General features: G+C 48.7%; 4 protein-coding genes across 19 annotated transcripts; 3 read left to right on the plus strand and 1 right to left on the minus strand.

Annotated features, from left to right (window-relative positions):
• Positions 1 to 1,049: 1,049 nt before the first annotated feature.
• LOC130402224 (single-strand selective monofunctional uracil DNA glycosylase-like) lies at positions 1,050 to 3,388 on the plus strand. The gene is made up of 2 exons (XM_056606366.1): positions 1,050 to 1,347; positions 1,694 to 3,388. Exons 1-2 carry the CDS (start codon positions 1,138 to 1,140, stop codon positions 2,225 to 2,227), a joined length of 744 nt encoding a protein of 247 aa, XP_056462341.1. The 5' UTR covers positions 1,050 to 1,137; the 3' UTR covers positions 2,228 to 3,388.
• Positions 3,389 to 4,373: 985 nt separating this feature from the next.
• LOC130402567 (single-strand selective monofunctional uracil DNA glycosylase-like) lies at positions 4,374 to 9,716 on the plus strand. Of its 8 annotated transcripts, XM_056606784.1 has the most exons (7): positions 4,374 to 4,823; positions 5,021 to 6,934; positions 8,419 to 8,521; positions 8,603 to 8,665; positions 8,732 to 8,781; positions 8,888 to 8,970; positions 9,379 to 9,716. In XM_056606784.1, exons 1-2 carry the CDS (start codon positions 4,614 to 4,616, stop codon positions 5,552 to 5,554), a joined length of 744 nt encoding a protein of 247 aa, XP_056462759.1. In that variant the 5' UTR covers positions 4,374 to 4,613; the 3' UTR covers positions 5,555 to 6,934; positions 8,419 to 8,521; positions 8,603 to 8,665; positions 8,732 to 8,781; positions 8,888 to 8,970; positions 9,379 to 9,716. The 8 variants fall into 8 exon arrangements, with proteins under 8 accessions (XP_056462759.1, XP_056462761.1, XP_056462758.1 ...); XM_056606786.1 differs by lacking the exon at positions 8,888 to 8,970; XM_056606783.1 differs by lacking the exon at positions 9,379 to 9,716 and having other exon boundaries at positions 8,888 to 9,266.
• Positions 9,717 to 10,930: 1,214 nt separating this feature from the next.
• On the plus strand, positions 10,931 to 19,102 carry LOC130402482 (calcium-binding and coiled-coil domain-containing protein 1-like). Of its 9 annotated transcripts, none has more exons than XM_056606664.1 (14): positions 10,931 to 11,055; positions 12,235 to 12,374; positions 12,722 to 12,824; positions 13,457 to 13,674; positions 13,862 to 14,074; positions 14,451 to 14,599; positions 14,689 to 14,758; positions 15,239 to 15,493; positions 15,962 to 16,087; positions 16,484 to 16,579; positions 17,123 to 17,177; positions 17,282 to 17,394; positions 17,719 to 17,818; positions 18,053 to 19,102. In XM_056606664.1, the coding sequence occupies exons 2-14, from the start codon at positions 12,243 to 12,245 to the stop codon at positions 18,058 to 18,060; spliced, it is 1,638 nt and encodes a 545-aa protein (XP_056462639.1). In that variant the 5' UTR covers positions 10,931 to 11,055; positions 12,235 to 12,242; the 3' UTR covers positions 18,061 to 19,102. The 9 variants fall into 9 exon arrangements, with proteins under 9 accessions (XP_056462639.1, XP_056462636.1, XP_056462641.1 ...); XM_056606661.1 differs by having other exon boundaries at positions 17,282 to 17,393; positions 17,703 to 17,818; XM_056606666.1 differs by having other exon boundaries at positions 10,932 to 11,055; positions 17,724 to 17,818; positions 18,053 to 19,100.
• Positions 18,293 to 22,238, minus strand: LOC130402285 (retinoic acid receptor gamma-A-like). The gene is made up of 3 exons (XM_056606430.1): positions 22,084 to 22,238; positions 21,237 to 21,421; positions 18,293 to 18,298 (listed from the first exon to the last, which is right to left on the minus strand). The coding sequence occupies exons 1-3, from the start codon at positions 22,235 to 22,237 to the stop codon at positions 18,293 to 18,295; spliced, it is 345 nt and encodes a 114-aa protein (XP_056462405.1). The 5' UTR covers position 22,238.
• Between the last annotated feature and the right edge of the window lie 404 nt (positions 22,239 to 22,642).

Raw genomic sequence — 22,642 nt, forward strand, 5'->3', positions numbered from 1 at the left:
CTAGGGGCTCAGTGTTTACTGCAAGGGGGGTGAGTGTTCTGCTAGGGGACGAGAGTCCTGCTAGAGGGGGTGAATGTCCTCTGAGGTGTGAGTGTTCTGCTAGGGGCTGAGTGTCCTTGTCTAGGGGGTCAGTGTCCTTTCGTAAAGGTTGCTCAGGAGTAACCTGTGCTAAAGGATGCATCGAGGCTCCTGTCCTCTAAGAATTTCTAGAATTCGAACCACCTTTCCACCAAGTACTTCTACTACATTTGCATAGGAAGGAAATTTCCTATGCAAAAAAGAGAATTCGTAGTCTCCCCTGAACAACCTTTACGAAAGGAAAGGAGATAGTTGTATCCCATAATCCTTAAAAGGATATTTAAAGCAACATGCCCCCGACGAAGTTTACCGACTCTATGCGAAGACGCATGAGAGACACGGTAACGAAGAGGAATAGAATAGAAGAAAATACAATTGATAATAATGCATACCAATTCCAGAAACGCATTATTTGAATAGAAATGAAATCATTTATTGCTTGTTATTAAGCACACAATACACCGTAAGAAAATTAAATGCCGACTTCACATTTAAGAGACTACTGGGGGAAGTTAATTCCAACATCAACATAAATTGAGCATTTTTTTTTCACATGTGAATTGGGATACAATTCCCAGTTTGGCCAAGTCCGACCTAAGTGATTCTCACTGCTGGCGACAACCTGATTGAAATCAATACAAGAACGCATGGATTAAAAGAGCGCTTGTTGTAGTCCAACTTCGGAAAACTGTAGTTCCACCCTAGAGACGCTAGAGGTCAGCAATACTCCCCGTCGTGCAATGACTTCGGTTGGGAAAAGTGGAGTCGAATTAATTTTAAACATTGCTGTCTTTTCCTGTGTTCGAAAGGAAGCACCTTTTCATCTCTCCTTGACCCGATGACTTTTTCCACAAAGGTTAAGTAATTGAGGCATATAGGTTAGGAGTTTTGACTATTCGTAGAGGCCCCCGGACTGACAGGTGAATGATCATCCTACCTTGTATTTTAATGAAGGGTAATTATAATCCGAACAGCTACCACAGGGAAACGCCCAGAAATGAACCTCCCGGTCACGGAGAGGAAACGAAACCTTATTTCTAAACCTTCAGACACAACAACATGACGGCCAAAGAGTTTCTGGAGATTGAGCTGCGGCTGAACGCGGAGCTCGACCAGTTGGGGTTCGGCCCCCCGGTACGGTACGTGTACCGCCCGCTGCAGTACGCCTGGGAGCCGCACCAAGCCTTCGTCCAGAAGTTCTGTCGGGGGGGCCAGAGTGTCCTGTTCCTGGGGATGAACCCCGGACCTTTCGGCATGACGCAGACGGGGGTGAGGATTTTCACCACATCATTCAATGTTTTGCGGGAATTTCGTGATACATAGATATTTAAGTCAGTTTAATTAACACATTTATAAGATTAATGTTTTCGGACGGCAGTAGCTCAGCAGGTAGAGCGGGTTGACTGGTAACCGGAAGGTTGCTAGTTCGATCCCCGGCTCCTCCTCGCGAGTGTCGAGATGTCCCTGACTCATGTCGCCTCACCCTCATTAGTCCCGACGAGCTGGCTGTCACCTTGCATCGTTGTCTCCGTCGGGGTGTGAATGTGTGTATGAACCGTTGTAAGTCACTTTTTATAAAATCTTCTAAATATAATGTTTTTATTCCCTTCTACAGGTCCCGTTCGGGGAGGTCAACGTGGTGCGCGACTGGTTCGGGATCACTGGCAAGGTGGGGCGTCCCGCGGAGGAGCACCCCAAGAAACCCGTCAGAGGGTTCGCCATCACCAGGAGCGAAGTGAGCGGAGCCCGCTTCTGGGGCCTCTTCCGGCAGCTCTGCCGGGAGCCGGAGCGGTTCTTCCGCCACTGCTATGTGCACAACCTGTGCCCGCTATCGTTCATGGCTGAGAGCGGCAAGAACGTCACGCCCCCGGAGCTGGCGGTGGAGGAGCGCAACGCCCTGCTGGCGCTGTGTGACGCGGCGCTGTGCCAGATTGTCCGGGTGCTGGGGGTCACCACGGTGATCGGCGTCGGACACTTGGCGGAGAAACGGGCGAGGAAAGCTCTGGCGGCCGCCGGTATGGGCGACGTGAGGGTGGGGTGGCTCATGCATCCCTCCCCCAGGAACCCTAAAGCCAATAAGGGCTGGGCGGAGGTTGCTAAGGTTACGCTGGAGGAACTCGGTGTCCTCTCTCACTTTAAGGAACAGTGACTGTCTGAGTGTACCTGCTGTCTCATCATTGAGGATGTTTGACTCACTGCACTGGGGCCAGTGAGCTGTTTTATTCCGCTCTTCTGGAGATTATTATTTTTTAACTTATTCTATCTTTATTTCTGACATTAATAGTTAATATATAGAAGTGGAGCATTTTCAGATATTTATTTAGGATCGCATCTGCACTGTAAATCTTATGCTCAGGTAGCATAAACCTGCAGGGTTTTCCTTTGCATTTATTACGTTTTTCTTCAGGGAAAGTATTCGAATCCAAAGGAATAGCTTTAAAGAGACTTTATTTGCATACGTAACACATTCAAAGGGATTTTAAAGTCATTGAAAGACCAATTTCTTAAATTCATGGGTATAGGAACACTAATCTTCCAAAGAGCTGTATTCTTTGCAATATGTGCATCATTTCCATGCCCTACCTTTTTATGTTTTATTTATTTTAGGCGAAAAGAAACTGTGATTATTTACTGGGTTCAATGCCCAGTATCCATCAGTAGGCATCATGAGAAGCACCTAACATAGTTTCTGCTGTTGTGTCTTTCCAAGAGGCTAGCTAGTCTTTATCAGAAAATCCACGATTTCCAGCTGTGTTATAACATGGCCAGGTAATAATAATAATGATTATATAATTTAGTGCTCCCGAAATAATGGTCTGTTTCTAATATTATTAATCTAGCACATGTTGTACCAATGTGTTCTAGTCACTGTGTAAATAAAAAAAACGGGAAAATATGGTCATTTTTGAGGGAAACTTGCACAAAGGAAATTTAATATACCTCAAATTTGTGATTACAATTCACATCCATTTGATTATTCCTTCATCCAAACAGTCCTTTGTCCTTTCACCACTTTAGTGGTTCAGTACCACATTTTTTAGATGACACTCCCAGCTATTGGCTTAGACATACAACAGAATAGTAACTAAGAAAATAAAGGTCGGACAGGACAAAATAAAAATCATGGATAATATGATACTACTACATTTACAAAAGTGTTATCTATAACTCTGATAAAAAGGTTAAGTTATAAACAATTTATTTCTTCTTTAAGAGCGAGGGACTTTTCCTCTTGGATGAAATACTAATTGGTATTATGAGTTTAACTGAGGTTAAACGGTTACAAAAGGTCTGTGCTTTTCTGACAATAAACCAGCAGACTGTTCAAAAATATACAATGTGTTGGATTGATAGATAAATAGATCGATTTACCCCCCCACCAGAATAAATTTAGGATCAGGTCACCCTAAAATGTAGCAGAATGCAGGAAATCCCATCTACGATTGTACTGTCCTCGGTGGGGTGTGCTAACTCCAACTAGACAGTGAGCTAAACTCTCTTCTATTCATGAACATGAAGAATGCCTTGAATTCTTGTTTGTAGATTTATTTCCATTCTTCACATTGTATTGAATCCATGTAGATAAGATCAAGAGATCAAAAGATGAAAGAGAGTGAAACTAGAAAACAAACAACAAAGTATTGCAATTAGTTAAGTCACCTAGTTTCCTTGAACAATACCTTAAGTATAGAAATCACAATAAGGCTAAATGTTAACATTTCTTAGAACTAAAATTATCTTGAAGGCCACGTGTTGAAACTAACATGCATAGTTAACATTCCCGATTAGTTAGCCTTATAACTCCGTTTTTACATCATGTAATTAACATACAAATGAGTCAACACAGCCACAACAAAGATACGATACGTACAAGCGATGCCTCTGCTGGGGAACCAACATGCAAGAAGCCTTTCTCTGGGGTAGTGACCGTCTGCACTCCCAATCAACCTGCCGTTTCTAACGTTTTCTACGCGCGCATTCTAACGTGATCTAAACTATTTTCCTTCCTGCTTCATGTGCAGCTCGAAAATACAACGTCAAAATAAAAGTCTGGATGAAACACAAATTTAAAGCATTCAATTCAAATGAAATGCCTGAAGGGCAGAACAACGATATTCAAAATCCCCCCCCCTTATATACTTCATATACCCCTGTGGTTTCCTGGGGCTGAGCCCCCCCAAAAGTCAGAACCTAGAATCGCCCGTTGGCTGAGATGAGAGCCACCGATTAAAGCTTGGCGGGCCGCATGAGTCCAGCCAGGTCGGTGAGTGTCCACCAGGGGGCGGTAAAGCACGCGTTTCTAAGGCTGCCCGAAGAAGAACACAAAGGAACACAACCAGATCCTCTGCAAATGGCTGAAATCAGAGAATATAGTCCGACTGACAGGTGAAGAATCATTGTGCCTTGTCTTTTAATGCAGGGTAATTATAACCGGACATCTAACAATGAACCACGGGGAAAAGCCCAGAAATTAACCTCCCGGTCACGGGGAGGAAAACGAAAGCCTGTCTCATATTTGTAAACCCACCAATAACATGAGCGCTAGAGCCTTTCTGGAGGTTGAGCTGCGGCTGAACGCGGACCTCGACCGGCTGGGGTTCGGCCCCCCGGTACGGTACGTGTACCGCCCGCTGCAGTACGCCTGGGAGCCGCACCAAGCCTTCGTCCAGAAGTTCTGTCGGGGGGGCCAGAGTGTCCTGTTCCTGGGGATGAACCCCGGACCTTTCGGCATGGCGCAGACGGGGGTGAGGAAGTATATATTGAGTATATTAAGTTAACCACACCATTGACTGTTTTGCATGAATTCCGTGATACTATACAAGGCTGTCGCCTTGTATAGTTGACTACGCCGTCGGGGAGTGAATGTGTGCATGAACCGTTGTAAGTCACTTTTGATAAAATCCCCTAAATTGAAATGTAATTTTTTTATTCCCTTCTCCAGGTCCCGTTCGGGGAGGTCAACGTGGTGCGCGACTGGTTCGGGATCACGGGCGAGGTGGGGCGTCCCGCGGAGGAGCACCCCAAGAGACTCATCACAGGGTTGGCCAGCACCAAGAGCGAAGTGAGCGGGGCCCGCTTCTGGGGCCTCTTCCGGCAGCTCTGCGGGGAGCCGGAGCGGTTCTTCCGCCACTGCTTTGTGCACAACCTGTGCCCGCTCATGTTCATGGCTGAGAGCGGCAAGAACCTCACGCCCCCGGAGCTGGCGGTGAGGGAGCGCAACGACCTGCTGGCGCTGTGTGACGCGGCGCTGTGCCAGGCGGCCCGGGCGCTGGGGGTCACCATGGTGATCGGCGTGGGACGGGTGGCGGAGCACCGGGCGAGGAAAGCTCTGGCTGCCGCCGGTATGGGCGACGTGAGGGTGGAGGGGATCATGCATCCCTCCCCCAGGAACCCTCAAGCCAATAAGGGCTGGGCAGAGGTCGCTATGGTTACGCTGGAGGAACTCGGTGTCCTTGCTCTTTTGAGGAACGAGTGACCCCTGGGCCAAGTGTGCCTTCAGTGAGAGCCGCGTCGTCGGGGTGGATGTTGAACTCAAAGCACTGGGACCAGTGAGAACCGCCTCGTCGTGGTGGATGCTGAACTCCCTGCACTGGGACCAGTGAGAGCCGCGTCGTCGTGGTGGATGTTGAACTCACTGCACTGGGACCAGTGAGAACTGCCTCGTCATGGTGGATGTTGAACTCACAGTACTGGGACCAGTTAGCTGTTTTATTCCCCAATAGTTGAGGGGGAAAAGCCTTCTGGAAAGCCTTCTTTTTAGCTTAATCTATCTTGATTTCTGACACTAATGGAAAGACAGTTAACGCTTTATTAATATATATCAGGGGAGCATTTTCAGATATTTATTTGGAATCGCATCTGCACTGTAAATCTTATGCTCAGCTAGCATAAACCTGCAGGGTTTTCCTTTGCATTCAAAGGGATTTAAAAGTCATTGAAAGACTGCTTTCTTAAATCATGGGTTTAGGAACACTAATCTTCCAAAGAGCTGTTTTTTTTTGCAATCTGTGCATCATTTCGATGCCTTGAAGAGAGGTAGTACCAACATGTACCTTTTTATGTTTTATTCATTTTAGGTGAAAAGGAACTGCCATTATTTACTGGGTTTGATGCCCAGTATCCCCCAGTAGGCATCATGAGGAGATCCCAGTCGCTCTCTAGGACATTGTCTCCTAAATGACAATAGTTCTGCTTTTACACTAACGGGAAAAACCACTCCATTGGTTTTCTCAAAGACCATATTTAATTCCTTTCCTCCTTGTGCTGAACACAATACACTTTTCGTTTTCACAATTTAATACTATTCAACGTATTTAAAAACTTTGTCAAGAAAGTTATCATGTTTTGTTGCTTTCTTTATTTTAAATAAAATATTTTCAAAATGATTTGAATACAGTTGACGATCGATTGCAAAACCCGCTACAGTGTAAATCAGATCTCATGCACGATTAATAATATTAATAATTTACTTAATGAGTCACTCTAAGGATGAAGAGTTTATCATAATTAAAGCAAGCCATTATTCATCATCAAATGTTCCACCAATGATGATGGGTAGGCCTATCTCTGCATTCTCTCATGGCCAATCACAGCCCATTCTCTGGGTCCAATCACAGCGCGTTCTCTGTGGCAAATCACAGCGCAGTCTATCTCATTAGCTCCTAATTAAGTTCAGGTTTGTCACTCAGCCCCTATATTAAGGCAAACACGTGGTGTTGTGTTTCTTTTGTTTTGTTGCCTTGGACGGTGGCAAACCAGCTGCAAGCTTGGGCTCTAGCTGGTAGAACGGCGTTCTTCTGACTCAACAAGCAGGATCACGTGGTCACCAGCGGAGTCTTCAACAACTGACACCGCAGTGAGCAATCCAATACTATTCCTTATTAGCTTGTTGAAGTTATGACCTGGGTGAAGTTTTAATTGATTTGTTTGGGCTGTTGGCTTCAGGTGAGCCGTGTTGTGGATTACTAAACCGCATACATGGGCTTAAAACCTCTCTGCTGATTATTATTATTTTTTTACGAATTCAGTTTTTATTTTGATGTAAAAGCCTAATTGTGAACTTTCAGGTTTACGTAATTGCAGTAGCTTAAATTCTTGGCGTATTATATCAATGTGAAATTAGCCTTACTTCCTCCCCGTAAACTTCAACATGCTACTACCACTGTTGGTGAACATGGCCTTGCTGATTGTAATGTTTTCAGTGTTGTGATGTTTGTTCTCTACACTGTGCCTGACTGACTTGACATATGGGGGGGCCCCTTTGGCCCCCCCATAACGTCTGTCACAACTTTGGTAGGAGACCTTTGGCCTGGATAGTTGTGAGACCTGTGGCCACGATGGTTGTGAGACCTGTGGCCACGATGGTTGTGAGACCTGTGGCCACGATGGTTGTGGGACCTGTGGCCTGGATGGATGTTGGACCTGTGGCCTGGATGGTGGTTGGACCTGTGGCCACGATGGTGGTGAGACCCGTGGCCACGGTGGGTGTGAGACCCGTGGCCACGGTGGGTGTGAGACCCGTGGCCACGGTGGGTGTGAGACCCGTGGCCACGGTGGGTGTGAGACCCGTGGCCACGGTGGTGGTGGGACCTGTGGCCACGATGGTTGAGTGGCCGGCGATGGTTGAGGGGAAGCGCTGGGGGAAGAATTGGATCCAGGAGAATTGGTCGCAGCTTTGAAATCAACCAGGACTGTCAACCGGTCAAATGTTTGACAGCTTCCCTCTGACAAGTGCCTACCTCTGCATTTGATTGGCTTGTCTGCTGGCAGGGCTGTTTGTACCGGCCACTGACCTACTGGTTTGTGAGGAAGGCATCACTAGTCCAACGCAACGGTCATGAGATTTGTGTTCTGTTGGGTTTAAAAGTGAGTGCTGTGCATATCTAGTTCTGTATTAGTAGACTGATGGCATGTCTTTTAGAAATGACTTTATTTACCAGGAACATCCTCACTGGCAAATTCAGCTGCTTCAGTACATTTCACTTTGAAGTTCGGTGTGTAATTTGCATATTGGAAGATTTGTACCATAAAGGCAAGTGAACATTATTAAGAGATTAACTGAGTATCTTGATGGTAAGACTTAATGGATTGACCTTCATGCATGTGGTTTTTACCAGGCATGGTTCATGCTAGACTTCATCATGAAGATGCTTGTAAACAAGGAGTGGGGTTCGGGCTGGGCAGCATTGATCTGTAGAACATATCAGTTTTAAGATGTGGTTTCATTGGTAACATTTGCAGATTTAGAATCTGCATTGAATAAATGTCCAGGTTATTTTAAGCTACAATCTACTTGATTTGCTAAGCATTGCGACTTTGGAAATTCATGTTTTTGTTAAGTTAGCCCAATATCAAATAATGAAGGCGTTCCTCATTGATGGTACCGTCAGTATCCTGAGCATTTATACCCCTGATGAGCAAGACTTCAACTTCTCCTCAAACGGTATGTCTAAAGTATGATGATGCAATTTTGTGTCTCAAACTTTGACCCTTTGTTCAGTCTATTGTAACTGATCTTTCGCAGATTTTTCCATCGACTGGTTGTCTTGATGAGGATGATGAATCCGGTTGACGCCCCTCCTGGGAGGTAAGGGCCACTTCCATGCAGTGCATGTTGACTGCGTTTTAAAGGAGTAAATCAAAGTATCTTTAGGAGCTGAAGGACGGGCGGCCAGCTTCAGCGGTCTTAATGGATGTGGAAGGGTATGATGCTGGAAAACAAATTGTAAAATTTCTCTGCTTGATAGAATGTGGCTCTTTTTGAGACTAACTACACTCGTATTTATTAACAAACCTTCTCCTTCACTAGGTATAGGTTCAGGATTGGTCTTGGGTCAAGTTTACCCTTGAAAGCGCCTAATAGAAATTGATGCATCAATGCACAATTTCCAAGTACGTAGACTACACGAGTCACCTGCAGGTGTGGCAGTGACTGCTTGTGTTAAGACGGTCTAGTTTATCCCCAACCTGGTGGTACCAAGTGGTCAATGATGGGTTTGGGTAGTGGCTATGGTAGTCTACTCCCAGCCGGAAGATGATGATGTTGATTGAGCAGCTGCTGCAGGCAGACCAGTGTGTTGCACCGACACTTAAGGCTCATCTTGAGCTGTACTAGCTGGTCACAGAAGAGACTGGTACTTAATATAGCAGGGAGCTTTCAGTTCGCCTTCTAATGGGAAGAAACCCACGCGAGTCGTCTGCTTGTTTTTGTATTCTCTTGTAAATGTAAGAATACGGAGTTGCCGAAAAGTACATCAACACACTGCTAAATGTAGTCTTGTTCCTTGTGTCCTGAGCCAGCAGGTACCTGGCCGGTCGCAGCTTCACCAGGTGGGTGGGGGAACATGGTCCATGGAAAGAAAAGGGTGCATTTCATGTGTTGAACCTGAAGTCGTAGGTTTTGGACCTCCGCTGAGTCGGACCCGTGACATGAAGTCTGCTATGGTGCCGTCAACCTCGGACCTTTCAGAGTCGGCATTCGCTGGTGGACACCAAGGCCCAGTCTGCAGAGGGTTGTGGATCCTCCAGGGACGAGTTGCTGCTTCTTGTTTGCTGCGAGTGGAAATAAACGTATTGGATGATTACACATGTGGATACTTCAATAGTATCAGTGTTTTACGTAAAGAAATAAATGTTTGCATGAAATATGTTGGCTTCTTCTTGACTCCATGCAGTGTTTTCCTTTGCGTTGTATGCAGAATTTATCAAAGTTTATTCTTCGTATCATTAGTCTGATGGGGAGGTCTCATTTCTGAGACTTCAAACAGCTGTGCATCTCTAAATATCAGCGTCAAAGGAAGATACTTTGAAATACATGACGTCACAATTCATGATTGAACTAGAAAGTTGGAAAGATGATGAAGGCTTTCAGTAAACTGGATCCTGCATCACCACCTCCACGTGTAAATTCATCCCTGGTTGATGGCGCGGTTAAGCCTCACCAATGCAAGGTAACTGAGGCAGGCCGGGGTTAAGTATCTGGCTGTTCCGTTCCCGCCTGAATCCAGTCCAGACATTGTGGTGTAATGGACAAACGCTCCTCTCACAAATGTCTTCACCTGATTGGGGTGGTTGCAGGTTGGTCAAAGAGCCCAGGTGACCTACATAGTTTCTTTAGGACCTGAAATGATTATTGGGATCTGTGGGAAAAGTAAGTCATGCAATCGGCTACTTTACAGCAGGCTGCAGGGATTTATTCATAGATTTCTACGGGCGGGAATTGATACTTACTGGGAGGGGATTTTTACACTAACTGGGCAGGGACTGACACTAACTGGGCAGTGCTGGAGTCAGGAGGGATCAGATGTCATGGTTGTCCGTCGAAGCAGGGTCTCCCAGAGAACAGTTCAGGTCAACTTGTCTACAGGAGTGGATGCAGGCCTACGCGTGATGAAGCAGCCCTTTACCTAGACCTGTTTATCGTTCCCTGGACCCGTAAACAGTTAGCACGTGATCGGATATGTTATGTAATGATCATGCTTTAACCAAATTCCCTCTGTAAGACGATCACACACCGTCTCTTCTTCTGGGTTTCAACACAGAAGCACCACATGCATACGCACATGCACACTTCTGTGCGAGTAAATGAATTGGTATTCAGACAGCTGGCAGGTTTATGCTATTAATAATTTTCCAGGGGGATTTGTAAATATACTGCCTCCCTGCTGCTACTGAGAAACACATTGTGCAACAACTAGAGCAATAGCAGTACATTCATGTTTCATGTCTGAGCCTTTCTGAAATGGGAGATGTAGTCTATACTCTGAATCGCCGCACATTGGTATGCGTTATGTATGTGTTCTGCGGGACTACATCTCCCATGAGAGAGTGAGCGCACTGTGTTGGTACACAGTCCACATGCTACAAGTCCCTCATCTGACCGGATGAGCGCTCAGTTTATATGAATACGACCTCCAAGGCATATGCAGCCCAACATTTAATCAGACTTTTCTGGACACCCTAAGATCTACTCTTCAGGTAAGTTCTGAAAGGTTGTTCATGAAAGTTACAACTCTGTTAATAGCTCAATCTGTCACTCACAATTGTAAGAAAGGAGAACTATTGTTACATCTAGGATATATTTAGTTTACATTATAATGTATGATGACATTTTATCTTAAATGTTATTTTATTTGAAATATAGAAACTTAATCAACCACCAGACAACCATTTCGTTGAAGGTGTGAACATTCATTGCAGTGAAGCTTTAGGGGATTTTTCGGTATGATTTTTATTTTTAAAATAATTTTACCTTCAAGAAGAACGGCCATTGTTACATTCAGCAGTGACATATATCCTCTGAACAATAGAACATATCCACTATCCGTTGGATACCTTTAGACTGTTGTTTACCAACACCTTGGAACCGAGACCCCCACTAACATGACCCCCAGCATCATGACCGGCAGCATAGCAGCCCTAGTGTCATGTTTCACCGCCTGCTCTGGGCTGGCCGTTCACCAGAACCCGTTAAAGCATCTCGGTGGTCTCCCTCTGGACAGCAGCATGGGGGAACTGGCCATGCGATTGATACACTAACAGGGCAGGGATTGATGCTTACTGGGCAGGGATTGATACTTACTAGACAGGGATTCATCCACTTACGGGACATGGATCGATAAACTTACTGGGCAGGGATTGAATCACTTTATGGGCAGGGATTGATACTTACTGGGCAGGGATTTAATCTATTTATTGGCAGGGATTGATACTTACTGGGCGGGGATTGATACTTACTGGGCAGGGATTGAATCAATTTATTGGCAGGGATTGATACTTACTGGGCAGGGATTGAACCAATTAATTGGCAGGGATTGATACTCACTTGGCAATGCAGGGGTCAGCCCGGAGGCAGCAGATGTTGAGTCACGGCCGTCCACTGAAGCAGACTCTGGTCTCCCCCAGAGAACAGTTCAGATCAGGACAGCTTCTTTCCACTGGAGTGGATGCAAGCTCCCGGAAGTAGATCCTCTGAACTATAGACCATATCCCCTGTCCCTCAGAAACCTTTAGACTGTTGTTTACCAACACCTTGGAACCCAGACCCCCACTACCACGGCCCCCAGCATACCAGTCCTAAGTGTCATGTTTCACCGCCTGGTTCTGGGCTGGCCTGCCACCTGAACCCCTTAAAGCTTGTCGCTGTTCTCCCTCCAGACAGCACTATGGGGGAACCGGCCAGCGTGGTGTTCCGTAACGTGGGCCAGACGTACTTCCCTGAGACCAGGGTGGACTGCCACTACAGTGTCTCCTCCCAGCACCGCTGGAGCTCCAAGGACTGGGTCGGCCTCTTCCAGGTGAGCAGAGCACACGAGGGAGGCAACCCTTCCTTTAGGACTCCTGGTTGTCTTTGGTGCTGTGGTGTGACTGTTCTGGGCCCTGTGGTGTGACTGTTCTGGGCTCTGTGGTGTGACTGTTCTGGGCTCTGTGGTGTGACTGTTCTGGGCTCTGTGGTGTGACTGTTCTGAGCTCTGCTGCGACTGTTCTGAGCTGTGGTCTGACTGTTCTGAGCTGTGGTCTGACTGTTTTCTGAGCGCTGTGGTGTGACAGTTTTGGGGTCTGTGGTCTGACTTTTCCGAGCTGTGGTGTGACTGTTCTGGAGTCTTTGGTCTGACTGTCCTGGTGGTCTTCTGGGGGTCTCCAGGTGGGCTGGGCCTCGGTGAAGAACTACCACACCTACACCTGGGCTCCGGTACCTGAGGGCCGCTCTAAAGGGGTCCATCACAACTGCTGCGCCGTCTTTCAGGGTACGAAGTTTTTTCAATCCTACAAAAAATAATTTGTATATTATTTTTACATCATACAATTAGTTATTAATTCTCTAAAGTAACATTATTTTATTTGCATATGAATTATTTTATCTTGTTAGTTAGGGTTAGCCAATTCTATTTCTAATAGATTCATCACAGATTCATAGATTCATTATGATGTTAGCGGACCCCGTTAGCGGACTTTGTTAGCTGACCCTGTTAGCGACCCTGTTAGCTGTACCTGTTATCTGACCCTGTTAGCGGACCCTGTTAGCACACCCAGTTAGCCGACCCTGTTAGCCGACCCTGTTAGCTCACACTGTTAGCAGACCCTGTTAGCTCACTCTGTTAGCTCACCCTGTTAGCTCACCCTATTAGCCGACCCTGTTAGCTCACCCTGTTAGCGGACCCTGTTAGCTCACTCTGTTAGCTCACCCTGTTAGCTCACCCTGTTAGCGGACCCTGTTAGCTCACTCTGTTAGCTCACCCTGTTAGCTCACCCTGTTAGCCGACCCTGTTAGCTCACCCTGTTAGCGGACCCTGTTAGCTCACTCTGTTAGCTCACCCTGTTAGCTCACCCTGTTAGCTGACCCAAGTAGCTAACAGAACTTCCCCTGGTTCCTGAGCAGCGTTCTACCTGCCCCGGCCCGGCCCCGCCCAGTACCAGTTCGTCTACGTGAACGAGGGCGGGTTCGTCTGGGCCCGCAGCCCTCCCTTCACCTTCTGCTCCCCGGAGCCGCTGGACGACCTGGAGACCGTGACGGAGGAGCGCGACGAGGAGGAAGGAGAGCGCGACGAAGAGGAGGAGGAGATGCTCCTGGTCATCCCCAAGGCTCAGCTCCTCAAGGTCAGTTGGACCGTTAACTGGGCGTTCACAGACACAGCTGACTGAGTTTGTCTTCGCTGCTGGCCAATGAAGCGCTTACGAACCCCGCCTCCAGCGACACGATTGGTCGAAACCAATCGACCAATCGGTAGCAGTACTGCATCCTCCTCAAACCCGTTGGTCCTCCCCGTGCCTCTCTCCTTCCCAGAGCCAGCTGGACGACAGTCTGAAGGGCCAGCAGGGCATGAGGCTGGAGCTGGAGCTGTCCCAGAGAGGCAAGGACGAGGAGACGCAGAGGCACGAGACGGAGCGGGCCGGGTGGGAGCAGGAGAGGGCGGCCTTGCAGAAGGAGATCTCTGAGCTCAGAGCGGACGTGGGCCAGAGCTGTGATAAGCTGAGGAGGGTGGAGGGAAGGAACAAGGTACAGAGAGACCCACGGGAGAGGGAATCATGGGACCTTATGTTGGTTGCTGTGTGTGACTCACAAGTAATTAGCAGTCTGCCCAAAAGTGTGTAGAATGCAGTGGTTTATGTGTTGTTGTGGCGCAAACACACACACACACACACACACACACACACACACACACACACACACACACACACACACACACACACACACACACACACACACACACACACACACACACAATAAGACACAGACGGATAGACACACACACATAGACACGCAGACACACACACACACACACACAGATTAGACTACGGATGAATCAATCAGTCATACAAAGTGAAAGCATCGGCCCGTCACACGTGAGGGGTAACGGGCCGATGTGTGACAGGACGTGCAGGAGACGGGAGACAGCCTGTCCACGGAGCTGACGCAGCTGCTGCTGGAGAAGGAGGAGGACGAGCAGCGGATCAGAGAGCTGGAGGAAGACGTGCAGGTGCTCAGCGACTGTGGGAGGGAGACGGACACCGCCCTGGAGAGGTAACCGTGGGGACGAGGGCCTCCAGTACCGCATCTAGTGTCTCCTCTGTAGAACCAGCTCATGTACTGTTTCTCCTCTCCCCCGTCAGGATGAAGGAGAGGGTGAAGAAGATGTGTGACCAGCTGAAGTACGAGGAGGAGAAGAGGAAGGCAGTGCAGGTATAGGAAGGCTGAACTGTGGACGAATGAAATGGTCACACACGGTTGGGTCCAGGACCCGGCAGCAGATTTTAAACTAGCAAAACCACATAGAGAGTAAACTACAAAACAGAGCCTCAAAAACTACAAATACCATTAAAAACTATGACTACTACAGACAGACTCAACCATTAGTCTTAAAACCAATTGTACACGTTTGGTGTACTGTGTGAGTTATATATTGTTTGATAAAGGAATTTTATAGTTGGTGTGTTGTATGATAAGTATGAGTAAATGTATAAGTAAGTTAGCTATACTTAGTCTATTGTATGATGAAGGTACTGTTTGGTTAGTGTACGTATTGCGACGCAGGCGGAGAAGCTAAAAAATAGAGAAAGTACTTCATGTTCCCACACCACCTGTAATGTCCGCTGACGGTGTCCGCTGACGGTGTCCGCTGACGGTGTCCCTGACGGTGTCCGCCGACGGTGTCTCTGACAGGTGGAGCACCAGGCGGCGCTGGCGGCGGTGCGCGCGCTGCAGGAGCGCCTGGAGGCCAGCGAGCGCGTGGGGGAGGGTCTCCGGCGGGAGATGGGGGAGCTGGGGCTCCAGCGGGGGGCCTCCCAGGGGGAGCTGCACCAGACGCGGCTGCAGGCGGCACGACTCACCCTGCAGCTCTCGGAGCAGGAGCTGGCCTTCAAGGAGGGCCAGGCCAGCTGGGCCCAGGAGAGGGACGCCTACCGCAAGGCCGCCCAGGTGAGGGGGGGACAGCAGGGTTTAATTTACATTTAGGGCGTTTAGCAGACCCTTTTATCCGTACATTTGTCAGAAGAAAGAGAAACAACAATATATCTCTGTCAGTACAGTGAGGATGTTCATAGAACCGAGTGCCAAGCACTAACCATCACTAGGTTAATTGTAAGGTCAGTGGTAATGTGTGGTGATGTGTCTCCCTGCGGGTGGAGCAGTGTTAACGTGTTTAGTGTCTCTCTGAAGGTGGAGCAGGGTTAACGTGTTTAGAGTCTCTCTGCCGGTGGAGCAGAGTTAGGTGGAGCAGTGTGTTAACGTGTTGTTGTCTCTCTGAAGGTGGAGCAGAGTAAGGTGTAGCAGTGTTAACGTGTTTAGTGTCTCTCTGAAGGACGAGCAGTCAATATGTTTAGTGTCTCTCTGCAAGTGGAGCAGAGTAAGGTGGAGCAGTGTGTTAACGTGTTGTTGTCTCTGAAGGTGGAGCAGAGTAAGGTGGCGCAGCTGAGCCGGGAGGTGCAGTGCCGGGAGGAGTGGCTGGGGGAGGAGCGGAGGGAGAGGGAGGAGCTGGAGGCGGACCTGGAGCGGCAGAAGGAGTGCAACAGGGTGAGTCATTCAACATCCAGTGTTGACATCCTGCTGGGTGTCAACACCGGGAAGGTAAACGCATCAAGGGTTTTAAAATAGAAGCTGCTGTACGCCACTTAGACCTCCAGGAACTCTGTTGACTGGTTCATATTACGCATGGAGAAATCCCAGTGATTAAACATACGCTAGTGGTATCCATTAGCGTATTGGCAACAGCCAGAAGAGCCACGAGGCGGGTGACACAAGTATGCCGTAAACATTTCCTGGTACCGCGTTCATGTGGATCGCCGCAGCGTGAGGACGGTCCAGTCAGACCGGCTCGGATTCCTCCCCCCCCCCGCTCCGGTCCCCGAGGAAAACACATCGTGTTGTTTATCATGTTGCATCTAAACTCAGCATCGCTGCCCCCTGCAGGCGACGCTGGGCGATGCGAAGCGGGAGGCGCAGGAGCTGAGGGCCCAGCTGAGGGCCATGCAGAAGGAGAGCGAGCCGCAGCACGCAGAGAGACAGGCAAGGGCCCCCCGCTGGGACACCGCTTTATAAGGGTCCAGGAACCTTGGAAGAAAGACCTAATTGATTTGAAGATCCTTAGTTCGGTTTTAATTCATTGTATTTGTATAGCCCTTATTCACAGCGGTATGGGTTCAAAGGGCTTAACAGGCCTTATATGTGTGACCCCCCCCCCCCCCCCGGACCCTAGCCCACCAGAGGGCAAGAACAAACTCCCTTAATCTTGAGGAGGACCGCAGAGTGGGGGGAAATTTCCAGTAATTTAGTTCACAACAATATATATATTTATATATTTATATATGTGTCTATGGTGATAGGGCGATAGGGTGCTGGTTGGTTGGGACAGTCATGTATGAGTGAGAGTAAGTCATGCTAAAGAGGTGTTTTATAGAGCTGGCTGGTGGGTGACGGTCAGCAGGATCGCATCTCGGGTCAACTCAGCCTTGTCTCATTAAATGTTCTTCCTTTCGTTAAACCCATCCCTCGCCCACGGCGCCTGAACTCACCCCTCGCCCCCGGTACCGCTGACGTCGTGGCGGGCAGGACCTGGAAGGCTACGTGCGTCACCTGGAGCAGAGGCTGGGCATCCCCCCACGCTGTGAGTGTTTTACCCCCCCCCCCCCCCCCCCCCCCCCCGCCCCCCCGCTCTGACACCTCAGCTCACGGAGCGGTAGAGACACACGGTGGTAACGAACGCTGCTGTCCCCTCAGCCGACGGCGGCCGGCTCAGTCCGGACGGGTCCGGAACGCCGGAGAGCCTGGGAGAGGAGGGGGACCCCTGGGACACGGACAACGCTCCCGACGCAGAGACACAGGTGGGGTGAGTGTGTGTTTGGGTGTGGGTGTGTGTGTGTGTGTGTGTGTGTGTGTGTGTGTGTGTGTGGGTGTGGGTGTGGGTGTGGGTTTTGCTGTGTCTGCGTGCGTGCGTGTGTGTGTGTGTGTATTTATGCGCCACAACAACACATAATTCGCTGCTCACTGCAGAGTTAGTACTCGTAGTACTAGGGTTATTAATACTCAGTGTAATTAATAGTTAATACTCAGTGTTATCAATAGTTGATACTCTGTTATTCACCTCTTCTGAACTATGTTATATTTACGTCATTCTCTTTTGGTGTCTCTTGGAACCTGAATGGAAGAGCAGGAGTCTGACTCTGAGGTCGAGGAAGTCAGACCGCTGGCTGCGCCTTAACACCTCGTCTGCTGAGGTGATCCCCCGAGAGACCAGGAGAACCACTGGTTTGAATCCCCCCCCCCCCCCCCACGCACACACACACACACACACACTTCAGATAGAGCACTGGCTTACAGAAAGTCCTAGCATAAGCACTAATGTTCTGGATAACTTCTGCTGGGGGATACACTGACGGTAGAATAGCTAGTTGTAAGATACAACATGGAATGTCAAACAGGCTTGTCATGTTAAGCTCCGTTTGTAAGAGTCTTAACACATTATTCTCTGTCCCTCCACAGATCATTGACTGGCGCCCTCTTGTGGTGACATTGAGAACTGAGGGTTACTGATCATCTCCGTTAGGATCTACTCTAGTCGTGTGTTCGGGCGTACTGAGATGCAGTGAGCCAGTAGAAGTGTGTATATTATACCTTCGTACTTTGAATGTCTTAAAACCAAATTATCAGAGCTTTTGAACATTGGTGTGCGACTTAATTTGTAGAATAAGTGGGCACCTTTGAAGTTGGATCAGTGTTACATCACACCTAACCGTGAAGAAAGAGACGGTAGAGAAAGAGACAAGGACTGAGAAGGTCCATAACTTCTCCAGCTCAACATCTCCAGATTAACATTCATGCCTCGTGTTGTTGGTTCATGTCTTAAACTTCAATATATGTTGAGGTTATATGATGCTTTGTGTAATTTATAATACACGTTTTCAACTTCAATGTGTGTTTAGATTATATGATGAGTTGGGTAATATATAATGCTTGTTTTAAACTTTAATTTGTTTTTAGATTATATGATGATTTTTTTAGGATGCTACTCATGACTTCTGCATGTGTGTGAATTCTGGTACACCTGTGAAATGAGTTGTTGAATTCTGTATGGAGTGAGAGTTGATCGGATGATAAGTCAGGGAGATTGAACGAGTGTTAATCCATTGTGTTTGGAAGCTCCTTTCATAAGGATCAATAAATGCCATGACCGGAGTCTTGTCTTTGGATCACCTTACGTTGAATTGTTTTACGGGATAACAAAGATTACAAGTTGAAAGATCTGTTAAAAATCGATTATTTATCAAAATACAAGAACATCACAGTCAAAACAATCCAGCAAAAGTTTGACATACTTTCATCAACATATAAAGCATCAGCCACCGTTTGGAAGTCCGGTTCTTTGGTATCGGTTCTGCAGGGTCGCCCTGGCTTCGAAGGTCAACGTTAAGAGTTCATGGGCTGAAAGGATCCCTGAATAATCAGTTCCAGAGGTTTTGCATAATAACGAGCTTCCGAGAAAAACGATATATATTGTAATAATCAAACATTAACACAAATATATTCAAAGAATTCAAAACAAGTAACAGAAAGAAAAAAGACATCCTTAGCATTAGAATAAATCGTACATCATAAAATATTTTAACTTTGACAATATGGAACACGAAAGTGCACAAATGTTCATCGGGTTCCTAAATGCATCGTCTGGGAGATTAGGTCAGGTGATGCTGTTCGCCTAACTATTAACTCACGTCCATCTCTACTCTTAAGCCTTTTCCAGCAGTCTTGCTTTTAAAACCCTCTCAGACTGCTACCCAGGCGTTTGGCCCTTAGTGTTCATCTTGCATCCGTAGTTTCAGAATTTCATTTCACACCAACAAAAATACAATATATTTTAATAAAGCTTATACCTTCAGCATGTTTTTGTAAAATCATCCGTTAAAAACGTCCAAGCTGTGATCGGGATAGAGAGGTACCAATTGTGCAAATATTGTGTGTCTATCTGTGTGTGAACAGAATGATGGATTTGGAGTGTTACCACATCTAGGATTGTGGTTCCTCGTTAAGAGACAACGTAACGTTGTAAGTAAGGCCGTGTTGAGCTGTCTGTGAAGGATACTGTGTTGTGTAGTGATTGTGTCTCCTGCCACATCAAATCCTGGTCGGTCCAGAATCCATCGTAAATGGTGCAGGAATATCTCCAAATATTGGTTGTTTATTAAATACTGCACCCGCGTCGATGCCGTCACCCTGAGTTATTGTACATGTAATGTTCCTGTTTTTTCATAACCGTCATATCTTCAGCCTTATCAGTTCAGCGGTCCGGCACGCAAGCTACGAAAAGATCTGAGCTAAACTGCATACCTGATATTCATCAATATGTTTAGGCTCTCTCTCGCTCTCGGCCTCGCTCTCTCTCTCGGCCTAACTGTGCTGATGCCTCTTTGAGAAATTAATACTAACAATAACGTAACAATAAAAAATTCTCCCATCAAACGTTAATAGGACTCAATGACAATGATACAACAAAAAACAAACAAATACACCGCTAGGCCATGCCCTCTCCTCCCTCCTCCCTCCGTGGGGGACAACGCCAAGCCACGCCCACCCACAGGGTCACCACTAAGCCACGCCCACCCGCAGGGACAACGCTAAGCTACGCCCACCCACAGGGACAGCGCAAAAACAAACCCACCCATGGGGGACAACACTAAGCCACACCCACCCGCAGGGACAACGCTAAGCCACGCCCACCCGCAGGGACAACGCTAAGCTACGCCAACCCACAGGGACAACGCTAAGCCACGCCCACCCACAGGGACAACGCTAAGCTACGCCCACCCACAGGGACAACGCTAAGCTACGCCCACCCACAGGGACAACGCTAAGCCACGCCCACCCACAGGGACAACGCTAAACCACGCCCACCCACATGGACGACGCTAAGCCACGCCCACCCACGGGTTACAGCGCTGAGCCACGCCCACCCATGGGCAAATCAACATACGAAGAAAGTCTACATGATGAAGGAGAAAAAAAACATAGAAATAGAAAAATCATGTTTATATTTTCTTGAAGGAATAAGGCGGGTCCTGAAAGGCCTCCGATAGAGGAGGTGCTGGTGAACCCTCTGAACACGGCGTAGGAGACAGTGTTCCAGATGTGGCGGTAGTGCGTCCCCCCCGCCGGCCCCTCCTCTCACCGCAGTCCCCCTGGGGGGTCCGGCTCCATGCTGACAATATCGGACAGTCTTGCAGAGTACGGATGTTGCAGCCCCCCCCCCCCCCCCCCCCCCCAGTGCTCCTCCACTGGCTCTAGTGCTTTGCCCCCCCCCCCCTCCCTCCCTCCCTCATGTTCATTTGGTGTGTATGTGTGTGTCGCTGGGTGTGTGTGTGTGTGTCCTGACCTATTGACCTATATACACGGATGGGGGGGGGGAGAGGGGGGGGTCTGGGTCGGCCCGGCCTGGGACGGGGTATCTCCGTGTGTCTCTCTCTCCCTCACCCCCCCCCCCCCCCACACACACTCTCCCCCAGTGGGGGTCTCCTCACGGCAGCCCCGCCACCGCCCCCCCCCACAGCTCCTCCTCGCTGTCCCCCCCCCCCTCCTCCTTCTCCCTCCTCTTCTGCTCGGCGGGGGCGGAGCACGACGTCGCGCGCTCCTCCTGCTCCTTCTTGATGGTGGGGGTGGGGGCGGCGGGCGGGGCCGTGGGCGGGGCCGGGGGCGTGGCCGACGGCTTCGGGGGGGGGTCCGCGGGGGTCTTGGCGGCCGGCTTGTCGCCGGACTCACTGCTGCTGTCCTCGAAGGCCTCCGGGTTCTCCAGCATCTCCCGGATCAGAGGCGGCATCGGGCCGGGGATCTCCATCTTCAGGGTGATGGCCCGCTCAGCACCTGGGGAGGGACACAGAGAGACACACCTTAATACACACACCTGGGACACACACTGATACACACCTGGGACACAGAGACATCAATACACACACTGATACACACACCTGGGACACAGAGACACCAATACACACACTGATACACACACCTGGGACACAGATACACACACTGATACACACACCTGGGACACAGAGACATCAATACACACACCTGGGACACAGAGACATCAATACACACACACACTCATAACTATACACATAACTACACACACCTGGGACACAGAGAGACACACAACTACACAGACCTGGGACACCAGACCCAGAGAGACACAGAGACTTAAGTACACACACTAACACACACATACCTCGGACACAGAGATTCACCTCAATACACACACTCATACACACTCCTGGGACACCGGACACAGAGAGACACATCAATACACACACTAATTCACACACCAGGGACACAGAGACATCGATACACACTTCAATACACACAACGGGGACACAGAGACACATAACTACACACACCTGGGACACCGGAAACAGAGAGACACACATAACTACACACAGACAGAGCTGGGTCACGTGACCCTCGGAGCCGGGTCACTTGACCCTCGGAGCCGTGTCACGTGACCCCAGGGGGGCGGGGCGGGGACTGACCCTTGGTGCTGATGCCCCGGAGGTCGGTGACCTTCATCAGCATGCGGGGGAACATGTGAGGCTTGTTGGGGCGGCGCCGGCGGGCGTAGATCTTCAGCGCCTCCAGCAGCGGCTCCTGCAGCTGGTCCACCTTGGCCGGCTCCTCCAGGTCCATGCGGTCTGGGAGGGGGGGGGGGGGGGGGGGGGGGCACAGGAGGGTTGAAGACCTGCTCGGGTTGGACCCCCTCTCTGTGGCCCACGGACCACAGACCTACCCACTGTTAAGATGGCCTCATAGCCCCCGGCCCCCCCACCCCTCTTATGCATTTATTATATTTTGTACGTCCTGTCACTTAATGTACACACTTATTGAATGTTGTACGTCCTGGCACTTAAAAACAGTACTTAGCATTGTGTAGCGTCTTATCCTAGCTATCTTTGTTGTACACAGGGAATGGGTTAACCTAGTGATTGTTAGTGCTTGGTTCTATGAACATCCTTACTGTACCGACAGAGATGTATGGTTGTTTCACTATCTTCTGACAAATTTTGAAAGTCTTCAATGTTGTAAGTCGCTTTG

Source organism: Gadus chalcogrammus, chromosome 13 (assembly GCF_026213295.1).
Source record: "Gadus chalcogrammus isolate NIFS_2021 chromosome 13, NIFS_Gcha_1.0, whole genome shotgun sequence".
In the NCBI taxonomy this organism is placed as follows: Eukaryota; Metazoa; Chordata; class Actinopteri; order Gadiformes; family Gadidae; genus Gadus; species Gadus chalcogrammus.

Bases quoted from the DNA above. Each gene is read 5' to 3' on its own strand.
- LOC130402567 (XM_056606784.1), top strand. From the start codon at position 4,614: ATGAGCGCTAGAGCCTTTCTGGAGGTTGAGCTGCGGCTGAACGCGGAC. The intron at 4,824-5,020 runs GTGAGGAAGTAT...TCCCTTCTCCAG, and splicing joins TCGGCATGGCGCAGACGGGG to GTCCCGTTCGGGGAGGTCAA.
- LOC130402482 (XM_056606658.1), top strand. From the start codon at position 12,243: ATGGGGGAACCGGCCAGCGTGGTGTTCCGTAACGTGGGCCAGACGTAC. The intron at 14,600-14,688 runs GTAACCGTGGGG...CTCCCCCGTCAG, and splicing joins ACGGACACCGCCCTGGAGAG to GATGAAGGAGAGGGTGAAGA. The intron at 17,178-17,281 runs GTGAGTGTTTTA...CGAACGCTGCTG, and splicing joins GCTGGGCATCCCCCCACGCT to TCCCCTCAGCCGACGGCGGC.
- LOC130402224 (XM_056606366.1), top strand. From the start codon at position 1,138: ATGACGGCCAAAGAGTTTCTGGAGATTGAGCTGCGGCTGAACGCGGAG. The intron at 1,348-1,693 runs GTGAGGATTTTC...TCCCTTCTACAG, and splicing joins TCGGCATGACGCAGACGGGG to GTCCCGTTCGGGGAGGTCAA.
- LOC130402285 (XM_056606430.1), bottom strand. From the start codon at position 22,237: ATGGACCTGGAGGAGCCGGCCAAGGTGGACCAGCTGCAGGAGCCGCTG. The intron at 21,422-22,083 runs GTCAGTCCCCGC...GTCCCTCCCCAG, and splicing joins CCGGGGCATCAGCACCAAGG to GTGCTGAGCGGGCCATCACC.